The sequence below is a fragment of the Cyprinodon tularosa genome, unplaced genomic scaffold (genome assembly GCF_016077235.1).
Source record: "Cyprinodon tularosa strain WSP-4 unplaced genomic scaffold, ASM1607723v1 ctg52, whole genome shotgun sequence".
NCBI lineage: Eukaryota > Metazoa > Chordata > Actinopteri > Cyprinodontiformes > Cyprinodontidae > Cyprinodon > Cyprinodon tularosa.
In genome coordinates this window covers 1576246-1597680 of record NW_024039252.1, presented here as the reverse complement: position 1 = coordinate 1597680, position 21435 = coordinate 1576246, and the positions used below count along the sequence as shown (strand labels likewise).

The window sequence follows — 21435 nt, the reverse complement described above, 5'->3', positions numbered from 1 at the left end:
AACACCTTTGTTTATTGATGCTGGAGATCGGCCTGTTTTCCAGTGTGGTCCTGTTTCTCTCACCGTGACTGGCTGGATGTGCTCTCTTTGTCCTCTGGCATGGGAGCTGGCTCGGAGCTCGTCTGCCTGGCTGTGTGTTTCCTGGATGGGGCCGCCTTTTGCAGCTGCTTTTTGTGTCTCTGCTTCTGTCTCCTTGAACCCGAGTCGGCCTCAGCAGATGACGCTCACACTGAGCCTGGTTCTGCTGGAGGTTTCTTCCTGTTAAAAGGGAGTTTTTCCTTTCCACTGTCGTTACAAGCATGCTTAGTGTGAGGGATTGTATTTGAGTCAATGAGTCAATGCAATCAACTGGTTTTCCTTAGACAGAAACCTTTGATAAATTTGACTGTATGATCTGGTTGAACTGTAAAGTGCCTTGAGATGACGTGTTGCGAATTTGCCGCTATGTAAATAAACTGAATTGAATTGAACCTTACAAAAGCAAAACTACTTTAACAAAGGTTTACTTAAATGGAGAGTGGAGGATGTTCTTTATCCGGGTGGATCATCAAAATAAGCAGTCCTCCTAATTGTCAACCATTCTGGTGATATGTTGATGTAAGGCTACGAGCTCGTCCCTATTTTCACTTACCGGTGGTGAGTCTGACATAGTGGAAAAAATGTAAATCTACCTTTGGGAAGTACTCTTTTATGAGGGATGCAAACAGCAACTTTAAAACAGAGAGTGCACATGGAGAACTGGGCTCACACACGTTTAATAGGTGTTCCCTCTCCGGAGCGGGTACAGAGTTGTGCATGTGCTTTTTTTTTTTTTAATGGAGAGGGTGGGTCTTTTCAAAAGTTCACAAAAATCTGAAGTAAAAAGTTAATCTAACAAATAATTCAACTAAAAGAAAAAAAATCTGTTAAATGAAAAATTGTAAAAAACAAAAAACAAAAAAAAAACCCAAAGAATTAATTTGTAAAACACGATGGGCCAATAAAAATATTAATATTGTGGTATTGGGAGTGTGGGCCTAGTGGTTAGAGTAGTGCGCTTGTGCTCTGAGAGGGGTGCAAGTACCCGTTTCAATCTCCAAACCCTTAACCCCACACTGCTCCCCGGGTGCCGCACAATGGCAGGCCACTGCTCCCCAAGGGGATGGGTTAGAATGCAGAGCGTGACTTTCCCCATTGTGGGACCTTAAAGGGGTTTACTTTACATTTACATTTTTAAATATAGTCCATAAAATAACGTACACTAAAATAAAAGTAATTCAGGCAGGGGAACCAGATTTTGAAACTTATGCTTTCATAATATAAACCTTTTAGGACAGGAAGGTTATTCAATATGAGAACTAACAATACTGTGAGCAACCCAAAAGGACACAGTCCCTCATTAAGTTATTGTAGCTTTTTTTTTTTTTTGAACACTGCAAAGTACTCCCAGAGATAATAGAATCGCAATACCTTGTATAAATATATTTATCTGGGAAAATGACTATTTTTGTATGTTTAATGTTTTATAACTTTCTTTTACCTGTGTTTAGTTCCTTGTTAAGCAAAGAATTACCTTGGATAGGCATGGTGTAACAAATTTTTTGCCTTAATAATTTCTTCTGGAAAGATTTACTTTATATGTAAATTGTAAATTGATGCTAAGACATGTGTGAGAACTTTTTGAACCAGTTTTATTTGAATTTATGACAAATCATACAGACAATATTTAAAGTAAGTCGTTTTATTTTCCAAATATTCAAAGAAAACATCAGTAGTTGCCGACCACAAAAACAGACAATAATGTGTATGAATAAAGCTTTATAAATGTTGCTAAAAAAAAAAATCAAATAATGAGGCTAAGTTTAGTAAAAAAACAACAAAAATACAAAGAAAATAAAAGACTTTTTTGTCAAAATTACTGTTCTTCTCATAGTCACCTCTTTTATAAGCACATTACTCATGCCACCAGACTAGTACATATTTAGTAGAACTTTCTGCAACTACTTAATTTGGATTGCAAGTGTTAATAGTATTTTACTTTTTTTTTTATTTGAACAAAACATAAGCATTTGCAGTAAACAATAAAACATTATTTGCAAAATATATATGAATTAAGCTACAACAAAGTACACAAAAAAAGGAGTAGAAAATGATTGATTACAGCTATACTGGGTGCGTGAAGTTAGTTTGAACAGAAAAAAAAAACAAGACTAAATTTATAATTTTAACATAAATGGTATGTAAAAATTATTTGTAGCAAGTTAAAAACATGTTACTACAAAGATGTCAGCTTATATCACAACTACAAACTACCCTACCATAAAGAAATTGAAAACAAGCAAATCTTATATAAATCTAGACTGATTAACATTGAACAATAAACTCAGCTATGTTTAAACATAAAACATAATAAGAAAACAATAAAATTGGAAAACAGCTCAATAATTTGGTTTGCATTAAGCGTGAGTGTTTAATAAGTGGTACTGTTTGAGGAGAAACTGTAGGAGTAACTTGAGGTATAGTCAACACTGCCCCTACGAGATCCACTCCTCGAACCAGCCCTGGAACCAGAGCGAGATCCAGGGTTTGAGACATTATAGGGGCTGCTTATTCCTTTGCTGGAGATAGACGAGGCCTGCAGCATCTTCATTCCATTGCCTTCCTCCACCATGCAGTTATCCATGGCTTCTTTGTAGGAGATCTTCAGCTTAGTCTTAGGACAGGTCAAATTCTTTGGTAGGTTCCGGGATTCCTGCAGCTTCTGTGCCCCTTTACCATCTAGCCAGCCTTTCCGGATGGCCTCTTCAATGCTGATGCGACGCCCTTTGTGAGGTTCTATTAGGCCTCCTGTCAAATACTGAAACTCCATAAATCTCTGGCCTGCCTCATAAGGAAGCCAGGTCTCCTTTACTGCCTCAGCTACAGAAAGCTTCCGTTTGGTTTTCAAATCCTCAAAACCAACATAGGCTTTTTGGGCTGCTTTCAGTTTAGAGGCCATGTTTTCATCTAGGATGCTCTGATGGACTGCATCGTCAAGTGAAAGACGGTCACCGGTTGCAGGGTTGATGATGCCACCTGTGCAGGCCTGAGCCTCCAGCAACCTTTGTGCAGTAATAGTGTCAACAATACCTCTTTTGAGAGCTTCAAGAATAGTTATTTTCTCTAAAGTCTCTGTGTCAAATATGGCTGCTACAGGGCTTTGGTCATCAAACATTCCAGGGGGAGAGACTGTAATTGAGATGCTGTTGAAGCGTTTACGAACAGTAGGAGAAGATGGAGTGGCTTGGGTGGGGCTGCTGCATGTGACCATGTCATCAACACTACTGGTTGAAATAGTCATTTCAGTGCTGCTGGTCCTGCTAGCAATTTTGTCAGCTAACTCAGTCAAAGTTACTGTTCCAGCACGGTACTGATCCAACATCTTTTGGTCAATGAGAGCACGGTCTATGCAGTCCTGAACGTCATACTGGGTTCCAGTTTTTCGGTCCACAATGACCAAACGTGCAGTCCCATCTGATCCAGTGATAGTGATTTCCTCCCACTCACATTCCTGCTCAGAAAGGTCCAGGAATGTTTCATAGTCAATTAGCTCCTTGTGATAGGCCTCCCTGACTGACATCTCAAGCCCTGTGTCTGGATCAACAATTACAACACGCCTTTTGCGTAGCACATTGGTGCGACTTTCCTGAGTTTGCTGAGCCTTTTTCTTGTCTTTGAGGGGCAGGAGTATTAGGCCTGTTTTGGCATCTTTGATGCATCTCTCCTTTAGTTGAAGATAGGTCAAGTTCTCCTTGGTATTAGGGTCAAAAAATCCTTTTGTGTCATCCCCTTCATAAGTTAAAATCTCATTCATTTCCTCATCAAAATATCCTCTTTTATAGGCAACAGAGACATCAATACGGTGGCTCTCAACTGGGTCAATAATTCCACCGCTTGCAATTTGGGCCTCCAGCAGCCGGATTCCATGACCTCTCTCAATAATATCTTTCTCAATAGCCTGGAAGAGGGAGATTGTCTTTCCTGTACCTGGATCTCTGTATCCAGTTACTGCCTTCTCTGCCGACAGGAGCTTATTCTTGAACTCCTTCCCTACAATGCCTCTTTTTGTAGCTTCTTCTACAGTTAGGAAAACATTGTTAACTGGATCTACAACGAAGCCTGATGCAGCTTGAGCTTCCAGAAGCTCTAAAGTGGTTCCTCTCATTAACAATCCTTCCTTCATTGCCTGATACAAAGGCATTATCCTGTCATTGGCCTCATCATAGATACCTGCAATACAGGTCGAGCCATAGAGATAGGACTTTAACTTGTCTTCTATGTCTTTTGTGGTGATTTTACCCTGATTGAGCTTTTCCACATCAGTTTTATCCAGCAGCTCAGATTTAACTAGTTCATCGATAGAGACATCACCACGGAAACCCTTCACTGTCATGGGCTTCTCTGGACCACGAAGCAGGAGCAAACCAGACACCGGTTCAGCCGTACACTTCCTTCTAAGGTCACTATATGTGACCTTCTCTTCATTTGCTGGGTCCAGGTAGGCAGTAGGCCTTTTATTCAAAGCCCTGTATAGATCCTCGTCTATAAGATTCCGATCCAAGGCAAGATCTTTTGGAAGGAACACACTTAGAACAGGGTCTATTATGCCCCCAACAGACTCCTGAGCCTGGAGCAACCGGATTGCAGTTTCTTTGTCAACGTGACCCTTCTTACAGGCCTGTCCCACAGACAGCACCTTGCCGGTATACGGATCTTTAAACCCTATGCTAGCGGCTTCAGCTTTTAACAAAATATCTCTATCTTCTGTATCTACAATCCCTCTTGAACAGGCAGTATCTACAGGCATCCTTTCATTAAAGGCAGGGTCCACGATGTAGCCTGTTGCTGCTTGAGCTTCCAAGAGCATGAGAGCACTCTCTGGGCCAATGAGATTCCTGTGTTTGGCTTCAGTGAAAGGCATTTTCCCATGTGAACCTGTCACCATCCCAGCAATAATGCCAGTGCCCTTTAGACTAAGCTGGATGTCCACAGCTACTTCCTCCACTGTCTTTTTACCATTTAGAAGCAGCTCCAGGGTCGCTTTACTGATAATACCACAGTCACAGAGCTGGTGGGCTGTGACTTTGCGGCGTACCCCGTCAAATACAAGCTTTGATGGATCAATCGTCATGACCTTCTCATCTGTTTGGGTATGAATGTTAAGTGTAGCTGGTCTCTGTTTGAGTCTGAGAATCTCTCTCTCCAACTCTTGTCTCTTTTGAGCCAATTCAGATGCCTCCTTTTCTGAGATCATGAGACGACTCTTGTACCTCTCCTCCACAATATTCAGCTCCCTCATCAACCTCTCAATTTCATTCTTAAGGGACAGCCTCTCTCTGTCAGCCTTGTCTCTGTCTGACTCGCATTGTCTAATCTGGGTTTCTTTAAACTCGTATTGGCTTTTTATAGTGGTGAATTCTTTAAGAACAGAATTTTTTTCATCCTGCAAACGCTGTTTGCTGCGTATCTCTGTTTCTAGAGAGAGTTTGAGTCGAGCAAGCTCTTCTTCTAATCTCTGGTTACGGTTCTTGTCCTGTTCCAGTAGTTTAAGTCTGGAGAGCAAGCTATCTCTCTCCAGCTGTAGCTCACTGTATTTACTTTCGGACACGTGCACCAACTGGGAGGTCTGTGAAAAAATAAGAAAAGAGAGCATTATAATGTAAATAATTTGTATATACACATACATACATATACACATACATACATATATATATAAGAATATGTTGCACATTATTTTTTACATGTTACTAGACAGTTCAAGTTATGTTTAAATATCTGTGAATGTATTGAAATAAAACACACATCCAACCATACATGAAGAAAGATTTGTGAGTAAGGAAAAATTGTGCTCAATTAAAAAGACAATAACTCACTTATAATAGTTATACACAGCATCAAAGTACCACAAAATCAGAATCAATCATACAGCATATAGAACAAAACATGCAAGCAGAAAAGTAATCAATTAGTTTTATGAGTATATGATCCTTCAATGTGGTTGAAAATACCTCAATTGACTGCTTTTGGAATTTTTCTATTTCCATTTTAAGCTTTTCTCTCTCCTTGGTCAGGTCACTGATGAGAAACTGGAGCTCTGATGTCCTCTTGGAGCTAGTCTGAAGCTGGACATGCAAGGCTGATATCTGAGTGGCACTTTCTGCATCGATAGCATCTTTGCTATTTTTCAGTTCATCTCTCTCCTGTCGTACTGCCCTCAGCTCTTCCTCCACCCTCAGTCTCTCTTTGGTCAGGTTCTGTGTAAGAGTTTTCAGCTTTTCTATCTCAGTGTTGAAGTCATTGAGCTGGCGACTCTTCTCTTCGATTGTCTTATACAGGCTTTCATTGCGCTGGTTGAGCTCATGAACTCGCACCTGCTCTTGCTGGAGTTTTTGTTTCAGTGTTTTGAGCTCATTTGTCACAGCTGCCAGTTCTTCCTTGGTGGCTTTATGATCCCTTAGGCTCTTGTCCAGTTGCTCCTGGAGAGCCTTGATTTCCTGCTCATACTTCCTCCCAGTGTTTGTGACCTCTATCTGAACTGATTTCAGCGAGTTAATTGTGGTGGTATGCTCTCTGCACGTTCGTGTCATCCTCTCCAACTCTGATTCCATCCTCTTTCTACGGGTAAATTCCTCTTGTGTTGCCTTTTTTTGCTTTTCCATCTCAGCTTCCATCTCATCCAGAGAACACTGCAGTTCCCTGATACGGCTCTGGAGCCTAGCAGTACTCTGTTCAGCCTTGGCTTTCTCACTGGTCTGCTTTTCAAGCTCCACTCTGGTGATGTGGATCTCCTGTTCAGTCACTTTGAGCTTGTTAATTGTCTCAAGGTAAGAGTTGCTCTTTGACCTCAGTTCTGCCTCGGCTTGCTTCAGGTGATTGATTTCCAGTTCCAGAGCTCTTCTCTTTTTGCCCTCTTCCTCCAGGTTAAATGTTAGCACACTGATTTTCCTGGACTTTTCCTGATTTTCTTTTTTGGATTCCTTCAATTGCAGCTCATCTTCTTCTCTCTGCTGTTTGATAGTTCTCAACTGCTGTTCCAGCTCGGTACGAATCCTCGTCTCTTGAGTCACTGAGGCCATCTGCTGGCTGGCTTCCTGTTCTGCCTTGCTCTTCTGCATTTCTATAAGGGCAATGGATTGTCTCTGTCTTCTGAGCTCTTCTTCCAGATCTCTTTTCTCGGCAGTAAGCCGGTCTACTTGCAGCCTTAACTCTGCTGCATCTTCATCCCTCTGCTGGGACACTTTCTGAATGGTGGTCTTGGTGATGTGGATCTGTGTCTCATATGTCTGTTTGAGCTGACTTATCTCCTGGGTGCACTGTGTTCTTACCTTTGATATATCTGACTCTGCATTTCGCCGGCGTGTAGCTTCCTCCTCTAGCTGCATCTTCAGTCTTTCAATTTCACGTTCTTTGTCCTTCACCGACTTCTCTAGATCTATCTTTATCCAGCTAACCTCCTCCAGTTCTTTCTGCCTGCGACGGACTGCTGCCTCATACTCCTCCTGCTGGCTTGAGTAGCGCTCTTCCGCAAGCCGTCTTTTCCTCTTTTCCTCTTCAAGCTGATATTTAAGACGGGTCAGTTCCTCGTTAAGATGTTGAATCTGGCCCTGTGTGCTATCAAGGCTCTCTTTAGCAGCATTGACTTGCATTACTGTAGTTCTCTTCACTTCTTGCACTGATATGAGTTCATTTTTACACTGACTGAGTTCCAGCTTGTAGTTGGCCAACGTATCCTCAAGAGACCTATTTTTTTGTTTTTGATCTTGCAGTTCATCCTGGAGACGCCTCAGGTCCTCCTCTAACATCTCAATCCGGGTGTTTCTTAACTGAGAACACATTAAGCAGTAAGAACACAGTGAGATGTTTTCAAACATATTTGATCAGTTACATACAGTTACATTAACTTAAGTGAATCAGATGCTAACCTTCAGCTCTTCCATGTTTTTCAGCAAGTCACCCAGGAACTTGTAATAATCGCTGGAGCGGGTAAGCAGCTCGATGTAATGTTCCTGAAGTTCACCAGCCTGGGGATGGTAATTAGATTAAAATTACTACTGTTCAGTGCAGAACAATACTCATTTTCACAAATTTCTTAATAACTTGATTTTTCGTTTGGGAACAGACTTGATTTAGTACACAAGGTCTTTAAAACATAGCGACAGTTATCTATATTATTAAAAATCATCACAGAATAAATATGAAAAAAATAGCATATGATTATTTTAAAGATGTTGATGATTACCTCTTTTCTGACATAAGAGGCTGGAGACTGGAGCAATGTTCTCTTGATTGGGACATTAAGCAAAGTTTCCAGACCTGAACTGTAAGAAGCAAGCTGCAGCTCATAATCCTGAAAACACCAAAGGAAATGTTATTTACATCATACTTGTTAAGGACTTTTTCATCAAGATACATTTTGAGATGGAGCTAATGGATTACCTTTATGGAAGTAGCACAATTGTCAGCATTTCTCTGAACATCCTCAACTTTCTCCTTCTTGGCTTTGATCTCATTATGAAGAGCCTAGTTAAAAAGAACAACAAAAATTAAAAACATTCCATATAATTTCCCAGATTTTTAATACATATCTTTCTTCATTAGATGTGGAGGTTTGTGATTTTTTTTAAAGAATTCTTTAGACTTTATATTCTATACCAGGGTTCTGCAAACTTTAAAACCCAAAGATCTGTTTTGCCCCAAGCCTGGCTGATTAAAAGTTGTTAAGATCCGCAAATATTGAAGCTTTGTAAATTGATTAGGACCTTATAACTAAAACAAAAGTTATTATTATTTTATTATTCCTTTAATTATTTATTCCATTTATAAACAACTAAGAGTCTGTTGTATTTCAGCTTTTAACAAGGAAAATTGTGAAAAGTTTCATTAGGATGAATTTTTTTCTGTAGGATATTATTCATTGTACAAAAAAATTCCACATAACGTCCAACCTAACAATAAAAAATTCATTTCAATGTTATTCTATTGTGAAAGTTCAATCAAAACCCAATCAAATTTCTAAGACTGGTATGCCTCATTCTACAACATTAGTTGTTGCTTTTCATTTTAGGCCACTATTAAGAACCATTGCATTCTAAAAAAAAACATTTGCAGCTACAGATTGTAGACCTCTGTTCCATAAAAAAGTATATTTTAAATGCTCTAGATTAAAATGAGCATACTGATCTAAAGCTTTGTACACAAATGATCACTAATGCTTGACAGAATCAACATATTCAAAAGTCCTTGACCTGTTTATACCTCAGTCAAGATGGATCTGTGATTTATTTCTCCTTCTATTGGCATTTTAAACTCAACAGAAGGTTGTACTAGTTGTACTGTAGTTATACAAATTGGTTGAATTGTAAAGTGCCTTGAGATGAATGTGTTGTGAATTGCCCCTATATAAATAAACTGGATTGAATTGAAATAAACCTTACTATTTGTCATTAAAATTAAGTATGAGTAAGAATAGCTGTGGACAAAAGCACTTTTTCTTACTGAGTGTGCAATAACTGAGAATATAGCTGTAGGCTGTGGCTATCTTGATTTAGTCAGTAGGAAATACAAATTAAGAGCACAAAAATAGTATATTGCCTTATCAAATCAAATAATCAGACGGAATTACAGCTAAATAGCCTAAAATACCTCCTTTCACCTAAGCTTTTTTTAACCCAAAAAACAAAAACAGGAAACATTTCCTTTTAAAGTTTGTAATGATAAAAACAAATTTGTGAAAATATGGAAACGCATGCCTTTTGTTGGTTAAGATAGTCATTCAACATCTGGATATCAGTGAACTTGGCCGTTTGAAGGGTGTCCTGGCGTTTCCTGGTATTGTCTATCCAATGCTCCATGGAATTTCTGTCCTGCTGATATTGTGTTAACTGCTCCTTTTGTTTGTCCAGGTCCAGCATTCTGAAGCAGGAAGAGGAAGAGATTCTTTAGTGCTTTACCAGCAGTAACATTACATAAATGTAAGCACTGTACCTTACAATACCTGCTATCAATCTGGTTTTGAATGCGGCGCCAGCGGTCGCTCAGCTGGCCTACCAGTTCAGAGTACTTGGACAAATCCACATCACATCTGTGGAAAGACTCGGAAATCTGCGTGTTACAGTGCACTGCTTCAGCCATGTTGGACTCCATGGAAGTCAGCAGGTCCCGTCTCTGTTCAAGTTCGAGCTTCATGTTCTATAACGAAGATTCACACAATAAGTGCATTTGTGCTTCGTAGATTTTACAACTTAAACAGAAAATAAAAATGTTTGTATTTTTTGTGGTAATTGGCAATAAGCTTTTGAACTTATAATTGGCAAACTTAAATTTAAACCTTTATCAGTTTTAATTTATTATGATTTTTCTTTTACTGTTAACAATTGATATTATTATATTCAGACTTCAATGTAATATTAGCTAATTTATTAACTAATGATTTAAAAAAAGTCCCAAACCATTATTAGGTAGTAAGAGGGGTAAAAGTAGTATACTGCTTTTAATATATGACAATTTACCTTTAAGGTTAAAAGATGAAATTGTTATACTAATGATGAAAAGCAAGAATTTATTGTCATTTTTAGAAAACTAAATCCTATATGTCTAAAGAAATCCATTTGTTTTATATATATATATATATATATATATATATATATATATATATATATATATATATATATATATATATATATATATATATATATATATATATATATGTATATATATATATACACACATAGTGCCAGCTTTCAAAACCAATTTAAAAAAATAATATAATCCATGAGAATAACAATTTCTTGAAAAAGCCATATCATACCCTTAGAGCACTCCGGTGGTTTTCCAGTTCTTGAGGGTCTGTGGAACTGGTTTCCTTCTCTGTCAGTCTGGCCTCGTGAACTTTAATAATATCCTCAGCTTGGAGAAGGCTTTGGAGTAAAGCCTTTAGTGCAGTCAATCTGTACATTAAATCAGCAGGTAAAGAGATTAACCTAATTTTAGTTTCAGACTATATTTGTTTTCATTTTTACGCATGATAAAACAACAACACACACCTCTGAATGTAGATTGAGTAGAGATGCTGTAAGCCGCCCAATTTTTGGTTGATTATTTCCAGTTCTGAGCGGAGGAACTTGGCCTGCTCTGAGTCTGCAGGAACCCCCTTTAGCTGCTTTGTAATCATTTCTCTTAGGTGCATATACTCATTGTAAATTGACTCTAGATCTTGGTGTGCACCCTGGAAATCAACATAAATCAATATGTATTTATATTTGTATTTAAAACTCTTTCAAACATTCTTTGGTCAGTCCTATAAATGTGATTTAAATAAAAAAAAGTAGAATACCTCAAGATTCTGAATGTGCACTGAGCACTGGTGCACACCGTTTTCCCCCAGAGGAACATGGAGATGGTCAGTGATGCTGGATTCAGCTATTTCCAGCCTGCGACGTATTTCTTGCAGATTGGTGAGCAATGATAGGCTGATGACAGTGGTGGTTTTGGTTGGTTGTTTGGTGGGGACTTGGTCTTCTGGCTTTGGGGCTTCAGGCTTCCCTTTTTCCCCGTCTGTAGTGCAGGAGTTCAGAATTATAAATTAATAAAAGAGAAACTAAATAAAACTGATTTCAGTCTTATACTGAATTAATACATAAAAACAAACAGATGTGCTTTAAGTTGGGATCTCAAGGTTAATTAAGTTATTATTTTAAAAATTAGAGATGCACAAGTGTGCACAATGTCTCGTAAGCCATAGGTACTGTTTATGTGAATTCCCTTTTGCTACTCATCTTTGAAAAAAGAAAACTAAAAAAAATGAATACCACCCCTTCATAAAGCTAGAAAATGTGTACTTTCTTGAGTTTTTATGAATTTTACTGAAACAAAGTCCTAAATTGTTCTATAACAAAAAGTTCCCCCCAAAAGGTTCCCTAACTTATCATAACCAGATAAACAAAATGCATGCTTACGGTTGTTGGTTAGCTGAATGATCAATGTATCATAGTGCTCTTGAGCCTTGTCAAAGTGGCCCTGAATGGTTTTCTTATCCTCTTCCCCAAACAAATCAGAACCCTGGCTTGTGCGGAGGAACTCCTGGTAATGAGTCTCCAGTCTTTTGATGATGCTGCGGTACTCCTCAGGACGCATCTTCGACAGCTTAAAGATAAAACGTAGGCTTAGACTGAATGTGAAACATTTGAGCTATATAGCTAAAACAAAAACACTAAAAATACATTTGAATTCAGGTTTCATTCATGTTAAGGATTCCTCTGTGACGTCTTACCATGCTAAGGGTGAGGGAATTAATGTAGTTGACATCTTTGAGGCAATACTGCCAGGCGATGAGACTCTTGATGTTGATGAAGAGCTGATTCCAAAGGGCCATGATGGCCTCATAATACTGCTCATTTCTGCCAACAATATACACAGTCATTCATTGTACGTAATATAAACAACACTATATACCAGAACTTCTTAATCTGACAAAGCAAGAGAGCCTCAAACATTTGGTTCGAGCGAATATGAAGAATTAGTAAGATAAATCAACTGACTTCTGCTCCTTGGGCAGAAGTGTGTTAGGTTTTAGGAACAGTTAAACATCTGGATTACTTAATTGACAAAGACACAACGAATTGGAGATTCCAAGGAGGCCACTGCTTTGTACAGAACTTTAAAACAACCAACTCTTACTTCGAAGCAACTCCGATGCTAAGTGGATTTGGAGGTGGGATAACCAGGCACACTGAGGGAATCTGCATGTCCAGACCTCCAGGTCCTGTCACAAGCCATTTGGAGCGCTGAGAATTGTCTTTCAGAATACCCTCGTTCCCTTTCAATATACCTTTCTGAAAATATTCAAATAAAACACACACAAAAATAAAAAAACATGAGCACAGCTACATATACTTAACTGCTGTTACTGAGTATGTGAGTGATGGGGCTGGAAAATGAACATTTCCCACCTGGTCCTGCTTAAAGTCACACAAGGCTTCAACCATGATGGGGCTGGTGGATTTCTCCTCAGGGTTTCGAGGCTTAAGTCTGACGATGGACTTTGACTTGCTGACCAGACTGTGGACATGCCTCTTATTCTCCATGATCCGATCTTTCTCTTTCTGCAATGCAAAGTAGAAATTTTAACTTGGCTTCTTTACTCATCAACTTTGAGAGAAGAAAATCAGACCATGCTTTAAACTCCATCAGATAAATTCAGACTGTCTACCAAACACCAAATGCTGATATTAAATGCTTTATATCAAAAAGCTTTTTTTAATAAGCTAAATAGGCATACAAAATGCTAGAGAATACATATTTACCTCCAGATTTTTCAGAAGTTCCATTAGGTTCTCTAGACTAGTGTTCTTGTCACATATGAATTTGGTCCTGATGGTCTCATGTTGCTTCTGAAGCTTTGCATTGATTTCATTTGCCTCCTTAAAGAACTGAAAATTGACACACAAAAAAAGTTATTTTATGTGAAAATATACGGGGTAAGATTTTCATCCAAACAACACAAACATCTGAAGCCATACTTGGCTGTAAGCAGCGTTCTCCTTCAGATGAACTTGGATACATTTTGTGATCTGAAGAAGCCAGCTCCACTGCGTCTGCAGGGTGTCCATGTAGGCCTGTGGGGTGCAAAAAGTTAACTCAAAATATTACAGCTGTTTTGAGATATAGTATAGAATCAAACAAATGCTAAAAATAAAGGAGTCAATCTTACTTCAATTTTATCTGAGGCAGGATGGTTATTGCTCAGGAGACCAGATGTTTTCTGTTTCAGCTTGTTTAACTCCTTCTCCTTCTCCTCCAAGTCCCTCATTAGCTTCTGTTAGATAAACAGGGAGAAAGAATCCAAACAGTTAAACTAATAAAATACTATAAAACACAGGAAACCAATTTATAACTAACTAAAAGAAAATAACTCGGGGATTCTTACAGAGTAGCTCTCCTGCTTCTTGGGGATATAGCTGTCGATGTTTTTGTCTCCCCAGTCAAACACCAGCTCCTCCTCCTCTTTTTCATTCACCCACATGATGGCTCGAGAGACCTCGTCAATGATGAACTGAAGTTCAGTAAGTTGACTCTTGCGATTGTTGGACATTTTCTTTAAGAGAAAAATGAGAACTTTACTAATAGACATAAAAAAAGAAAAAGAAAGAAAAAGCTTAACATGATGCTAATTCTGCTAGAAGAGTCATGCTCTACCTGTAGGCTGTCCATTTCTTGTTCCAGGATGGTAAGGTGGTACTTATCGCCTATTGCCTTCTGGAAAGCAGTTCAAATTTTTGCTCAGGTTTGAGTTGCAAACATCACAGAGAAACGTACGTAACACACTTTTTTTGGTTTAACCAGTTTAAAACATTTTAATAAGCTGTTAGAGATTGTGCTTGGATGAGGGAGTTTTACTTTAGCTGTATATACGTCCACGACAGGCTAACTGGCCAAAAGAAGGCACATTTCTTTTCTCTTGCTTATAAAAAAGACACGTCTAGTTATCAAAATATTTATATTACCAAGAATGAAAACCCCAGTCAGTCTGAGCACCACTTATCACTTGAGCTGAGATCCCAGTTAACAAGCAGCATGTTTGTTAAGCAGCCGACTCAAGCCTCTACCAGAGAACACTGAGCCAATTAACCTGAGATAATAGCTTCTATTCTGTCCTCTAAAAAAGCATAATGGTAAAATGAACGATATGCTAAGAAAAATAATTAATTGCTTTTACTTATTCTTTCTTATTTACTTCAAAAGAACTAAATATTGATATTACAGCTTTGATATGTGATATATTGCCTTATTTTACCCACTGAGGCTTTTTACTTCTTTTACGAAGCCATGCCTAATTAACAGAAAGAATGTAAAGTAATGTAAAGTGATCAAAACAGGGTTAAAAAGTAGATAAATATACTTACCAGTTCCTCTCTGGCACGTGTTACTTCTGTGCTTCTTTGAATAGAGCTGTGGAATCTATTGTGGGCAACAATTTGCTCTCCTATGGCGTGGGAGTCGTCTCCAAACGGTGTTGTCTCAATGATCCGCTATCAGATTGAAAAACAAAATAAAACAATGATGTCAATAGTGATTTGCTTTTTCTTCTCAAATTTTTTGGACAAGAGATAATTTCCGTGAGAATAGTAGGGCTAGAGTTGGGGTAGGTTTGTATGAATACCATTATTCTCATTGAGGATTTCATATTATTGAATCTTAATTTTTTTATATATTTATATATATATATATATATATTTATATATATATATATATATATATATATATATATATATATATATATATATATATATTTATATATATATATATATATATTTTTTTTTTTATTTATTTATTTTTTTTTCACAATTTTGGTTTGCTTGCTCTGTCAGCTAAAGGCATGTTTTAGAGTCTCTATAGTTCAGTTAACAATTAATCGACTACTAAATTAGTTGACCATTATTTCAATAACCGATTAATCACAAATAATCCAATTAATTGTTTCAGCCCTAATTCAGATTCTTCTGTAGTCTCTGGATATCGCTTTTTACCCACTTGTCTTCTTTGTGTCATCCAAATTCGGTTAGTCTGTTTTTCTTTACTTATTCCATTATATTCTACCACAAACACCCCTTTCCTTTCTCTTGATCCCTTTTCGGTACTTAGCACTTACGAATCAAGCACAGTAGATAACTATTGGCACTTTCACTTAGTCTAAACCCAGATTATTTGTTCCACAAAGCTAAATTTAATGGTTGGCCCTGGAAAGGCTAAGATCAAAATGGACTGCTATGTGTACCTGCTTTTTTTTAATTATTATTATTATACAGTAACATATTTTTATTTACACAGTAAATTGGAGATCTAAGACAGTAAGTCACCAATAATATTCCGGTGTGGGGAAAATGCTGAGATCAAAACCTGTCAAGTATTTCTACTTAGAAGAAGAATCAGATAAAAATGACGGCAGTGTAAAGTAAATTTTTATTTTATCTAAAAATAGATTTTCCTAAAATGTTTAAACACAACATTCTCTGTACAGAATATCCCACTAAATAAGTCTTGATAATATAACTTTAACATGTTCACTACAAAAACAATAAAGAAATAAGTAAAAATGTCTGAAATTCAGTGTATCTAGCCTCAATTTGTGTAGGTAAATGAGATAATTTGCCAATGGAATGAGCATTTCTACTCTTAAACTAAGATAATTAGATAATATGCACTTGAAATAAGACAATACAATTGTTTTTTCTTATTTTAAATGTAAATTGTCTGGTTTGATTGGCATTTACCTCCTCAGTGCAAGACAAAAAACACTTACTTTAAGAAAAAATAACCTTACAAAGATTTACATTTTTTGCAGTGTTGCTGATTGGAGTTTCTTAGATGTGTATTTATACAAATAAAGGGGAACTTATCAGTGCAGGTCAAACCGAATACTAGCACTTTCATGCTTCTTCTTTTACCTTTTTTACCCTCTAGGTGTCAGCAAACTATCATTCATTTATTTAAAGCAGGAAACTATTTCAACAATGCCCTCCTTGTACACAGCCCTCAGCTTTGATAGGAGTTCATCCAGCAAACAACCTTAGCCCGTCCCTGTTCTGTTCTCTGCCTTTTTTTTCACCCTTCCCTCTCAAGGTTTTTGTTCCCTAACCACTCCCTTTTTCCCTTGTGAATACATGCCCAAAGCAAGACAAGCCCAACTTTTAACAACAAAGACAACTTGTGGAATGTGAAATATCAGCGATGTTACCCTCCGACAACAACGAACAGTGCATCTGAAAAGCTATTTGTCTGCTGTGAACTACAGGAATACAGGCTAAAAAACAACAACAAAAAAACCAAAAAAAAACAAAACATGTTAGATATCTGGTTAGTGGAGGAATGCGTGTGGTTAGATTCAGAGGGGTGAGGCGGTAAGTGGTGACAGAATGACAGGGTGTGTTGTTGAGAAGGTGGAGCAACGACGAGTACGAGAACAGAGAGGCGTTTTCCCATGAGCATACTACAGGTCAAATAGGTCACCCGGGTTCTTACGAACTGACTCAGAGGACAGTGCAACATATCACACTTCTACACTCCCCCTTTCTCCTCTACTTCCATGACTCCTTTATTTTCAGCACTGTTTTTATCAAAGATCTTTATGAGCTTTCTGGTAAAACAGAACTCTCCTTTTTTCTCTCTCTGCTCCTTTGTTTCAGCCCATCAGGATCTCTTAGCCTCTTTCATTCATGGATCAGGTTTTGGCAGCGAGTCGAGATGGTTTCAGTTACCGTAGGGTTGGATAGGTGACAGGGGAACTTTATCACTCTGCCTTAGACTCCAGAAACAAAAACTATTTAAACTTGTTTTCTGGCTTTTTATTCACATGTCCTAGAAGGGCATTTGTATTTATCCACCATGGATTTATAATATAAGAACTGATTTTTCCAGTAAAAAAAATAGAAGCTATTTTTTGCATCCTTTAGAAATTGTCAACAAATGTTTAAAAAAAATAATAATAAGGTAAACTTTCACACTGAGGAACTCACCTTCTGCTGGTTAATCCAGCTGATGGCGTCATTCAACAACCTCCCACCATCACTGCCAACACTGCCTCTGTTACCCTTCATAGTCCCATATCCGGCCATTTTCTGTTTGATGGAGTTAAACCTATGTTGCAGCATTTCACATCTGTGGATATGTAAAATGTTATCAGACACAAATCAGAAAATCTTTGAATCCTATCTAAAAACTATAGATAATGTGTTTGATCTTACTCTCTTGGAGCATCAGACGGTATACGCATCTCCATCAGATCTCTGCAAATAATATTCAGCCTTTGAAGGCTTTCTCCAGCCATTAGTATGAATCTCTCTGCGTCAATCATTGAACCTCCCTAAAAGAAAATCACACAATGTCTATTTCTCTGCAAAAATGATGTTCCTAAAATGCTAGATCTTTCTGATTCTAACAATTTATTAGATTAAACAGTCATCTTCTGTTTAGATCTCTTTGGAAAAACATAGCTTTAACAAGTAGAGCTTTACATCATTTCAGTTCTGTAGAGAGTATATGTGTTATACTTACAGAGGTCAGAATAATATTAGCCTTCTCCAAATACTCATGACTTTGGCCTACCAGGATACCAGCTTTTTGCTGAAGCACCATCGGGCTGAACATAGGAAGAAGGACAACAGACTGCTATAAGTCAAATAAATTAATCTATCAGTTGTAGAAAAATTTGCTTAAAATATAGTCAACAAGTTGCTAAACTCCATCTAGCTTCAAACAAATCAAAAACCATTGGGGTCAAAGTAAAAAAAAAAAAAAAGATAAGTAAAATAAGTTGACACACTTGCATCGATAAAGACCATTGCATGGTTTTAAGTATATGTTTATATATTGCAGCCTAAATAAGGTTTTTATTGTGCCTATATTTAAAGAAAAATCAATAATTAAATCAGTTAATAAAAATAAAAAAGCTTTCACATAAGCTGACATCATTCTTAGTGACGGCGTTGGGAAGACATTCAAAGTGGGTGTGTTTAACTATTACTTTTGTTTTCTGATTGTGCAACAAATCAAGAAAATGCAATAAAATTACACCTTTATGTGCGTTTACTTACAGAAACAACTGCTAATAAAATGGACATAATTATCCAAACATGGATATTTTAATTTTATTGAAATTCATTGAACCTATTTGTACTAAAACTAGTTTTAGACGTTTTGCATCACAGCCTCTTTAAGGTAAAATGTGTGAAGAAGTTAGGAACTTTATTACCAAGCGTCCTATAACAGGATATTGTGTGTGGGGCCCTTACCTTACTGCACCAGGTCCGAGGGTCCCTTGGGACACCTTTATGGTGCCACCGCCTCCGCCGTACATGGAGGACTTGGTGTGGGTCTGGTAGGAGTATCCTGGCTCCATTTGCTGGAACTCTGCCTGGTAGCCGTTTCCAGTCATGAACACGTCGTTTCTGAAAGAATTCAAGTCGGTGCGAGAGTTATTCCTCGGCCCCAAAGAGGCCAGTCTAGGGTCAGAGCCATAATGACTCATTTTGTCCCGAGTTGTTGTTGCTTTTTTCCCTGCTTTAATATATATATCTGTATATATTTGTTGTTGTTGCTTCTTTTCCTTATTGTTTCTGCTCTTGCTGTCCGGACAGCGGACCCACTGCGCGCTTTTCTCCGCCCCGTCTCCTGCCCTGTTGCGCAGATAATGCCGCTCTGTGAATAGACGGAAATAAGCTGCTTTTTGGACTGAAACCACACCTTGCTGAGTTTACGAAACAGCACGACGAGTGTGGGAAAGGTTTGTCTAGTCACCTTGTTCAGCTAAATGGTTTTATAGAGCAACGCCCTTCCTAAAGTGAACAGAATGTCATGTCTGGTTTAATTAAGTATTTATGTGACATTTCAAACGGGGGAATTTGGGATATTGTTACAGATGCACCAGGTTAGGCTATTCCTGGCCACGCCTTTCTCCAGTTTTCCTTTTTGTTTGTTTAGTGTACTGAAGCAGAATCGATCAGAAAACAATGAAACAAGTTGAATATTGTGCATTAAAGTTACCCAAATACGCGCACGAACCTGTTCCCTTAGAAATGAATATGCAACACTGCTGGATCACCACTTTAAACTCCTGTCATACCTCCTGTCTCTATAGAAAATGCTTAACTGTACGACCTACTGAGATCTGACAGATATATCAGTGGAACTATGCATGGCTGCAGATGTGATGTTGATGATTATAAGGGAAAGAAAGTTGTTGTAAATCAAAAAAGGTCAATCATGCACGATTATTCCTTAAAATATAGTGCTAAAACTGTAGCAGGTGCTTCTCTAATAAAGATAAAACACATTCAGACTGATAACCAGAGATTTCCTTAAAATTTTTGCATAAGAAAGGCTTTTGTCTAAAGTGATATGGTTATCCTAAACTAAAAAATCTAATGCTACTGTTTTGTCATTCACTTAATCATGTTTAGTCATGTTAGCTGGGTAGGACATAAAACAATTCTGTTAAAGTAACTAAATATAATTAAATAAATGCCAAAAATGGCTGCATTAGTTTTTTCAGTGTACAGTGTGAACTCAGCTAAGCCTTTATCTTAATAATTTTAATCTCGATAGAGCACATAAGAGTATATGCTGTTGATGTGTTTATGTACCAACAATCAAAGAAGTGTTTTAGTCTAAATACATTTACATTTAATGAAAATGTGCAGGGCGAAAATAGTTTTTCTGTATGCAGCATTTTGAATTGCACCTTTCAGAGATTTAAATAAGCTAAAAATAGTATGAAATGTATTAAAAGAATAACAGATAAATAAAATATTATAGATACAGAACAAAATAAAGTTTTGAATATAAAATATAAAGAAACTAAAAGAAGAGTATTTTTTCAGGAAAAATGTATAAATTAGGCAGATTATATTCTCTTGCCAACTGTTTGATATTATCTATGTTACTGTGAATTGTGCAAGCTTTTGGCCACAACTGAAAACAAATACAAAAAAGGGTAAGTGGAGATAATATACTCATAATTATACATATGTGTACCACACCAAAGAGGTACAAAAGTAGATTTTGTCATTTAGAATGTCTTTTTTTTATTATATGATAGAATTGAATGAAATAGAACAAAGTACAATAGAATGGAATAAAATATCCTTTATTTTCCAACAGTGGGAAAACTATGCTATGCTATGCAAATAAGTAAATGAAAGCAAGCATGTACACAAAATACTATTAAAACAAGTAAAAGAGAGAAAAAGGTTTAAATTTAGTGTGAAGCAAAGGAAAAGCCCACATTTCAGCGGTTAAAAATGGCAACCTCCCCTGTCCTTTGTACATATCTCACTGTTTTTCTTTATCATTTATTTATTTTTTCCATTTTTCTAATATGGAAAGAATCTGTTAAAATAATTATTGACTCAAGCTTTTGGCAATGTTTAGCCACAGTGGAGTGAGAGGCAAAAAATACTTTAACCCACAAGAAATCTTTCACCTGAAGTTCAACATTCTTGAGGTTGGAAGAAGTTTGCACACCAGTACAAGCAGTAGTGTTTAAACAGTGTGAAAAGTGAAAGAGTGTGAGAAACACAGGAGACAGTAAAGGGTGGGTCATGGATGCACGCCTTTAGTCACTGTGAGCAAATATTTCAAAAACTGCTGATAAGAGTTATTTCTAAATAGCTACTTGCATTATCTTATCTGTCTATGTAGTAAAAGTAATATGATTATTCTGATAAAAAAGTAAGGAAAAAAAAGAAAAAAATAAGGAAATTTTGATCTGGTTTGTTAGTCAGTCTCAGGTGAAGAAGAAAATTAAGTGTTGAGTTTGCAGAAATGCTGGCCCCTCTGGCCCTTATTGAAAGTGTTTAGGAAATGTCAATGTGTCAGGTTAAATAAAACACTTTGGATAATATATGATACATGAACAAGGAGCAT

At 37.3% G+C, this 21435-nt stretch overlaps 1 protein-coding gene across 2 annotated transcripts; it reads right to left on the bottom strand.

Annotated features, from left to right (window-relative positions):
* Window positions 1-1653: 1653 nt before the first annotated feature.
* Window positions 1654-19286, bottom strand: LOC119795675 (desmoplakin-like). 2 transcript variants are annotated; one of them, XM_038303773.1, is made up of 24 exons: window positions 18804-19286; window positions 18067-18151; window positions 17757-17875; window positions 17529-17670; window positions 14919-15044; window positions 14212-14271; window positions 13943-14110; window positions 13727-13831; window positions 13536-13631; window positions 13320-13445; window positions 12966-13118; window positions 12694-12848; window positions 12287-12413; window positions 11973-12159; window positions 11351-11571; window positions 11061-11242; window positions 10826-10964; window positions 10013-10206; window positions 9768-9930; window positions 8455-8538; window positions 8258-8365; window positions 7941-8039; window positions 6027-7841; window positions 1654-5644 (listed from the first exon to the last, which is right to left on the bottom strand). In XM_038303773.1, the coding sequence occupies exons 1-24, from the start codon at window positions 19037-19039 to the stop codon at window positions 2450-2452; spliced, it is 8085 nt and encodes a 2694-aa protein (XP_038159701.1). In that variant the 5' UTR covers window positions 19040-19286; the 3' UTR covers window positions 1654-2449. The 2 variants fall into 2 exon arrangements, with proteins under 2 accessions (XP_038159701.1, XP_038159702.1); XM_038303774.1 differs by having other exon boundaries at window positions 7344-7841; window positions 18804-19283.
* Window positions 19287-21435: the final 2149 nt, after the last annotated feature.